At 28.0% G+C, this 8267-nt stretch overlaps 2 protein-coding genes across 2 annotated transcripts in view; one reads left to right on the top strand and one right to left on the bottom strand.

Annotated features, from left to right (window-relative positions):
- Positions 1–1093, top strand: part of LOC101515781 (large ribosomal subunit protein eL6x-like) — a 1821-nt gene extending 728 nt beyond the window's left edge. Inside the window, exons 3-5 of the mRNA XM_073369942.1 lie at positions 7–56; positions 471–652; positions 748–1093. Coding sequence (XP_073226043.1) covers positions 7–56; positions 471–652; positions 748–903 — 388 coding nt within the window. The 3' untranslated portion in view covers positions 904–1093. The remainder of the gene's footprint in view (positions 1–6; positions 57–470; positions 653–747) is intronic.
- A 1806-nt stretch (positions 1094–2899) lies between these two features.
- On the bottom strand, positions 2900–5542 carry LOC101515448 (uncharacterized). The gene is made up of 3 exons (XM_004503958.4): positions 5314–5542; positions 4076–4330; positions 2900–3137 (listed from the first exon to the last, which is right to left on the bottom strand). Exons 1-3 carry the CDS (start codon positions 5329–5331, stop codon positions 3090–3092), a joined length of 321 nt encoding a protein of 106 aa, XP_004504015.1. The 5' UTR covers positions 5332–5542; the 3' UTR covers positions 2900–3089.
- Positions 5543–8267: the final 2725 nt, after the last annotated feature.

Here is an 8267-nt window from a genome sequence, read left to right as displayed (position 1 = left end):
GGGAAAGAGGGTTGTGTTTTTGAAGCAGCTTCCTTCTGGGTTGCTTCTTGTAACTGGTAACGTTGTTAAATAATTTATTTATTTATCGTTCTTAACTGGTCCATTTTAATTGTTTGATAATTTTTTGTATACCTGTTTCGTTTGCTGTGGCCACCTATCAAATTTATGATTTTACTCTTTATAAGTAGTTAAATTTAGAAATGTTGATGAGATATATAGCTGCGTTTCAACACTTACTCAATGTTGTGTTTTATTATATTGCCTTTTTATTTGGCGCATCTCTCTATATTATTATGGATGTTGTATTACTGTAATGCTGTTGGTTATGTCTTTGGATGTGTTCTAGGCTATACTTTTGATTTTTGTGTAGCAAGTGATATCAAAATTGAAGATTATAAGATCTTTTTTGTTTTCCATACTTCCATTCATTTCTCAGCATATTCAGTAGTTTTTCTTACTTGGCATTTCAGGTCCTTTCAAGATTAATGGAGTTCCTTTGAGACGTGTAAATCAGTCCTATGTGATTGGTACATCGACCAAAGTAGATATTTCTGCTGTTAATGTTGATAAATTTGATGACAAGTACTTCTCCAAGGAAGCCCCTAAAAAGAAGACCAAGGGAGAAGGCGAATTCTTTGAGGCAGAGAATGAGGTGGAATTCTCAATCTTCATTTTTTTTAATGTTTTTTCTTGTTATATACTCAATTGCTTCTGTGTACTGATCTCTGCTTTATCTTTTGAATGCAGGAGAAAAAGACATTGCCTCAGGAGAAGAAGGATGACCAGAAAACTGTGGACTCCGCTTTGCTAAAAGCCATTGAGAGTGTTCCTGACTTAAAGACTTATCTTGGTGCCAGGTTTTCTCTCAAGTCAGGCGTGAAGCCACACGAGCTAGTCTTCTAGTTTGGAGAAAAGAGGAATATTATGCTTGTGTTTTTTATATATTTTTTGGATGGAATTTGGTTCATATAGTGGCACTTACTTAACTTTAAGAGCTTACATTAATAGGATTTGGAATTCTATTGGAGATATTCCTTCCTGCATTTTTGCTATTTTGAACTTCTTTAATGATTTTATGAATTTTAATTTAATCTTTAAGTTTGTTAAAGAAAAATATTGAGGACGGAAGGAAAGCAGATGGAGTGTTTCCCTCTTATGTTTGCAAAAAATATATTCTCAGTGCTGTAATAAGAACTGGATTATGGAGAGATACATCAGTTTTAATCGTGACATATTGATACGGTGGCTTTTAGGGTTCGGTCCGATAATCATTTTTAGATGCACTAATATTTAAAAAATTGTTCTTTGATTTATTACTCCAACTTGTTAACACGGGCTACGACCAAATTCCGTAACTCACGTTGTTCCTTATCCTGGGTGTCCTTTTTAGAAGTATAGAAAGTGGCGTATTAGAATTATGTCTGTATCATGGTTGCAGTAAAGTAAAAAAAAGCAAACTGATTAATCAACAACACAATTGTAGAAGAGAACAATTTCATGGTTACAATATAGGAGAGAAGCAAACTCATTAAACCCCTTCACAACAGTAGAAGAGGTCAATGCCACTAATGGGAAAGAAAGTCACACTAAACAACTGTTCCAAGATAAACCAGACCGAAAGAGAAACATCTAAGAAGACACGTCGTTACAAAACCAGTTGCTCTTTTGTCCTCGATTGAGAGTTCGAAGGAAAGGAAAAGGGAGACACATTATCCGGTGTTACTAGTTTTTTTAACACATTAACTGTTGTAACTAGGTGCACAATTACAGTGTTTTTTGGAACGCAGTAGCAACTCTTGACCGATCTTTATTTAACGGACAAGATTGTTTAAGGCTGAATTAGTGTGTGTAATAAGAATTTTTTTATCTCAAATCAATGGTCAGGATTTGTTATTACGTAACTGTGTGATATTATTACTCTAATGAATTTGGGTCAAGGAAGGGGAGGACTTTGGGGGAGAAATGAGATAATCAGACACAAATCTTTCACTTTATTTGAGAGTGATATGATAATATTTGTTATATAAGTTTAATTGCAGTTTTAAGTCTCTATTTTATCATATTTATGAAAATAGATATTTTATTTCAATTTTTTATTTAAAATCGACCTTTCATTGTCCTGATTGTAAATTGGAAGAGGAAATAACATTTTTAGATTAATATATGAGAATAAAATTACTTATGACTTCCGATTTTCCTAAAAAAAAACCTTCTCAATAGCCCTCATATATCTATATTTTTTTGTGTATTTTTAAGTTAAATAAATTAAAATACTTTTACAAAAATCTAAATATTTACAAAGTACATGAATAAAAATGCTATTCCTGATAATATTTCTTAAAATATCATTTGAAGTAACGTGATTTGATACCTTCAAGAGACAAATGTGATTTTTTTTTTGGGGTAAACTTGGCATGGATAACAATGCGGAGATGGGCCAAATTTGCCCATGTGCTATGCTCTCAGGAGATGAATGTCATCTGCCTCTGTTTTTGTTTCATCATCCGTAAATATACTATCGAAAATCATAATCTAATAAAAAGTCAAAAAAAAAAAAAATAGGAGTTGGATGAGTCATCCACCATCCCATAACAAAGCTCCGTCACAATTTGAGTTTAAGATGAAAATCCCCAAAGTCTACTTTTATTCAGATGACAGGTTGGAAAAAAAAAATGAAACTGAAGTGTGAGAATGACTATTGCACTATACACATTTAAACACTTGGGGTGATTGTTGAATTGAAATAATCGAAAAGTTTTTCAGTAAAAAAACAAAAAATTTAAGGCTAGGAGTGTATGAGTTTATTCATCATATTTTGGAGCTGAAGTATGGGTCCATTTGTCATGAGCACCCGTTACATGATTACCATTTTTACCGCTAATGAATTAGATTAACAAAATTTCAAGCAACAATGATAAGTTAATTAATTTCATAGAGTGCCACAAAAGAAAGTTTGTTTTCCTTCAATTTAAAATCAAGAAGAAAGTAATTATCACATAATAAGAAGCAGCATAATTGTCCCTAAACATAACTGTCCCTATCCAGAATCTTCAGAAAACTATGTGGAGGGTTGTACTTGACCATAAATATTAGGCTTTCACACAACAGTTGAAGTAGCTGAAGAAGCTCTTCCTTGTCTGTCATGGAAAAAATTAAATAAATAAAAATGATGTAAAAGATGTCCTGCCATATAAGTACCGCACTTGTCGCAATTAATTAACTACTTCAATTTCAGAAACGACAAATGTACCGAGATCAATCTTTTGCGGATCTAGAAAATGAATCTAATATGCAACAAATTTCTATTTAATACTTCAAGTGAAGACATTTTTATTGGGTTTCTTTATATAATACTAGGATTTTTCAGTCACATAAAGGGACATATCCCCAATGTCACATGAGCAACCGCATAGTACTATTCCATTGTGTTCATTTATAAAAAAAATGTTCTTAAATAATTTTTTTAATTTTTAATACATTTAGTTTTAATTATATTATTTAATTAATATTATTTGTATTATTTTTAATATAATATGTTCTCTTTTTTATTTATATATTCTTTTAATATATAAAATGATCAAAACTCAATTATTTTATCACGAAAAAAGTACATCATTTTTACAATAATTTTTTTTTCTGGTCTTAATGGATATCTTTACCTTTGAAAAGAATGTAACTGCCCCCAAACATTCATTGCACGTGCAGCAACTAGAATTATGTGTTAGTAAAAAAAAAACTTGAATTATATGTTGCAAGGTATCTAGAAGATAAGTACTATCCATGTGGAGTATCATTTTACATCTCTTTCAAACCAGTTAATCTGGGTCCATCTAAAAATTCCCTTATTTAATAATTAAGCCCGCTCCCTTATTTACTATACCTGTGATATTGTGATGTCTAAAACGTTTATTCTTCAATAGTGTTCAATCCTTTATAATAAAGATTTATAAAAAAAATTTAAAAAGAAATCCATTTCAAATCAACGGTGACAATTTCAGTTACTCTTATCTGCAACAAGTACTAGTTTTGTATGGGTAACAAAAGAAAGAATAACAAAGCTGGCGAAGAATCTTACAGTTGGAGATTGGGTTTGATGGTACCGAGGGTGTTGTTGTTGTTGTTCACTGCTGTGGCTGTGGCCAGTGTTAACACTGCTGGAGGTTGAATCCATATTGAATTCTTCATCATTGCCAAGGCTTGCTCTTGAAATATTTGACTTGTTCTGTTTCCTTGTTTCTCTTATTTTTGAGAAATCAAGTGAGTAGTCAGGTACTTGCCCCTTCTGATCCCAATCCCCAAACTGTGGTACTGATAACCAATTTGCATTTTTCTATATTCACAACATTAACCAAAATCATTTCTATGTCGCTTGTGATAATATTCCATACATAAAATATATAAATTTATTGATATATTTTTTTAATATTACATTTAAATAAGAAAATTCTTTTAGTATGTTTTGGGTGAAATCATAATTATGATGACACAATGTGATTCGGAGAAATAAACTGTAAATCTAAATATGTACTTGATGTGTATTTAAAGAACACTAATACTATTTTGAAATTACGGTAACAGTACTCTCTTTCTAGACATTATTTGCGAGAAAAACAATAAACTATACGTAGCTTTAAGTTAAACTAAAATTATTATAAAAAATTACGGTGGAACAAAAATTATATATTAAAGCTTTTGAAATTTAAATCACAGTAATGTTTTTTCAAGTTCAACCAGAAACACCTAAAATCATGATTGTCCAGGGTTCAACCAAACGCACGTTTAGAGTAACTTTAAGGAATCATTCTTTTTCCGTATAAAAAAAATAGAAAAGTATTTAAAATCACGAATTATGATAATTGGAGAAAAACGAATCCTAGTGATGAATTTGACTATTTCGTTGGTTGGTGAAAAGGAGTGTATTATCAATAGTTACTTGCACGACTGCAACACTTTTATCACCGTTTCAAAGCAACTGCAAGGAATTTTTAATTAACAAAAGAAAAACACTAAATAACAACAACAACAAAATTGGCGTGGAAAAATATTATTAACTTCAGGTGATTTTCAAAGATCTAAAAACAAATCAAAATGATTAATTAATTCATCAAAGTTGAAAAAAAAAAGAATATGAATATAGCTGAATTCGTGTTTTACAAGGAAGAATGAATACAACGATCACTGTGGATGCATGGCGAACAATAATTACTTTTCTAATCATGAATTGTATTTATTTAACAGAAATTGAGTGTTTGTGGTTGGGTGCAAAGTAAGTAGTAGGAGAAATAGAATAGAACGAAGCAGAAACTAACTAACCTCTTTACGACGGTCCATGAGCGTGTTTTTTCAGATCTAATCTAGATGAGAAATATGTATGCGGGAGGGTTTAGAATTATTAAAAAGAGTGAGAAATGAATGAAAGAGGGGAAAATTAAGCACAGCGAAGCGAGTGTGATGAGAAGAGAAAGAGAGGTTTGTGTTGTGAATTGTGATGTAGCAGCGAAAAGGAACTGTTATGAAACCGACTGCACAATGCTTATTTGACATATTCAATCCAATTAAATTAATGTTATGTGATCTCAATGCAGCTGCCACTTTTTTTAATCAATTATTCATTATTTAATAAATTAGGTAAAGAAATTACTCAAACAAATATATTAACTAAACTGTTTCGTATCATATCATGAGAAAAGGATCAGTAACGGTATATGATTTAAGGAAATCGTTAAAAACACCCTTGAATACGGTAAAAAAAGAACAAGTATTCTTGTTGAAAAATTAAATACGGATATTATAATAATAATTTAGAAGCAGTGCATTCAACTATTTAAAATTTTATATTTTTTGTATAATTTTTTTTTAAAAAATATTAACAAGTGTTTTTTAAGTATTTGTGCATTCAATATATTTAATTTGTTAAAAATAATTTTTTTACATTATATTTATATATATATATATATATATATATATATATATTATTATAAATTTAATCGAGATATACAATATTTCATTCATCTAATGAGGTATCTCTTTTTTTTTAATCTATTCTAATTATATATTAATATTATTATTTTAGTCTATAGATGAAATGATAAATACTTCAAGAATGATAATTCAATATTACAATATTGATATTTATTAATTGAATAAAGTCTTATAAATTATATTATTATTATTATTATTATTATTATTATTATTATGAGACATTTTATTATTTTTATGAGTTAATTTACGAAAACGCCACTTACCTGCTGTACTTACAAATCAGCACGCTCCTACTTTGACAATTTTATTTATATAAAGTATAATTTAATGGGTTTTACTAAGGAATGTCGTAAGGGGCACAAATTAAGTAACTGTAAAAGAAAATTTTATCTTAACAATACAAGTCAATATAATAATAAATACAATATTTTTCAATATAAAGTACACCTTTCAATTGTCTAACTAATTAATATCTCAAAACACTTGTTAATATATTGTTAATATAATTTAAGTTTAAATATAATTTTGATTTTTTATTTAATATTTATTTTGGTGTTATATATATATATATATATATATATTTAGTTTGTTTTGATATTTATCTTTTATAAAAAACGTGTTTTAGTTATTTTTATTATAATTCATTTAAACAAATGTATAATTACTGTTATAAACTATTGAAATAAAATTTTATATCAATTATTAGTTTATATATGTTTCAAATCATACATAATTTATTTTTTAAGTACAAATTTATTATTAAGTTAAATGAAAGTATTTTTGAAAATATATTATACTGAATTCATATTAACAATTCCAACTATCTTATAACTTTTGTGTGTGATTATAAGCTAAAATATACTACTCATAAAATATAACATAAAAAAACTAAAATAAATTAATATTAAATAATAAATAAATAAATAAATAATGGAAATTATATTTGATCCTATAATTTAAGTGAGTGAGTCGATTCCATCCTCCCCCGTTCACAAGGCTTAGTGTCTTGTCTTCTTGTATTGGCTCTTTTGGGCGTTGTTGACTGTTGAGCAGTGTGCAATGTTGGATTGGATGATTTGGCCTACTTATTGGCTTCAACTCTTCGTCCTACGTGTCACATTTTAGTTATCTCTATTGATATTACTAAAAAAATTAACATTAATTATATTTATACACAACCATTAATTTAAACTTTTTTAGTAATGAACTTTACTATATAGTATGAAGCTATTTTTGTCAAAATCGAAAAAATGGTGTATTAACTTTCCTTTTTCTTTTTCAAGAGGTAATGTTTGGCGTAATACACGCATTCGCAGTATTTTCATGAGGTTCTTATTTGTACTAAACATTTTTTTCTTTTAATAATAATTACACATAAAATAAACGTATTAGTTATATATATTAACTATTTTTTTTAATATATATAAAACACTCAATAAATACTTGCAAAAATGGCAGAGAAAATAGTAAACAAACAAAAGAATTTCAGTCTATTAATGTCAAATTAATTAATCTCTGATTGGATTTTCAAATTTACAATTTGAGTTAAAAAACCATTAGAAAGATTAATTTCTCACCCTTTTTATACGCAAGGAAAGGACCTTGCTACATGCTTTTGTATCTTTGTTCTTAGTATTATCTATATATTGTGCGTCAATTTTATGGATTGTAGTATTAATCATTATTACTGTCGTTGAAAGTTAAAAATGTAGGTATTACTGTTGGCGAAAGTGTCATTGACCTTGATATTTTACTCCTATAATTGTAGAGACTTGGTTGATTATGATATTGTTTTTGGACGGAGAGGAATTTTGCTGTGAATATAATAATAATTAGTCAACGAATTTGATTCAAAATGATATCGCATTTTTTACTATTAAAAAAATATGGACCCAGGTTGATTTTGGAATAATTGTTGCGTCTCTTTTAAAAAATAAACAAACTTATCATTAAGGGAATTTTTTTTTGAAAGAGTGGTGGAATAATTCTTGCGTCTGAAAAAATTAATAGAGAAGCCACGCCTAGAAACCGACATTAAAAACAATCAAAAGACAATCATGAAGTTGATAATCTTTAGTTTATATATATATATATCAGTCATATTAATATGTGCTCTAATAACACCTGTTAATAATTTTAAAAATGGAATATACAATTTCATAAAAAAAGAAAATACATAATTTTTATTTATAATATTAAATAAAGACATATGTTAATATATATATATATATATATATATATATATATATATATATATATATATATATATTTTTTTTTTTATACTT

This window comes from Cicer arietinum, chromosome 6 (genome assembly GCF_000331145.2).
Source record: "Cicer arietinum cultivar CDC Frontier isolate Library 1 chromosome 6, Cicar.CDCFrontier_v2.0, whole genome shotgun sequence".
Classification (NCBI taxonomy): domain Eukaryota; kingdom Viridiplantae; phylum Streptophyta; class Magnoliopsida; order Fabales; family Fabaceae; genus Cicer; species Cicer arietinum.
The sequence above is the reverse complement of the archived record's forward strand: the minus strand, read 5'-3'. Positions and strand labels throughout refer to the sequence as shown.

What these genes read in the sequence shown, in the direction of transcription:
- LOC101515448 (XM_004503958.4), bottom strand. An exon ending in ATCAAACCCAATCTCCAACT is followed by an intron (nt 3,138 to 4,075) that starts GTAAGATTCTTC and finishes TTTCCATGACAG; the next exon opens with ACAAGGAAGAGCTTCTTCAG.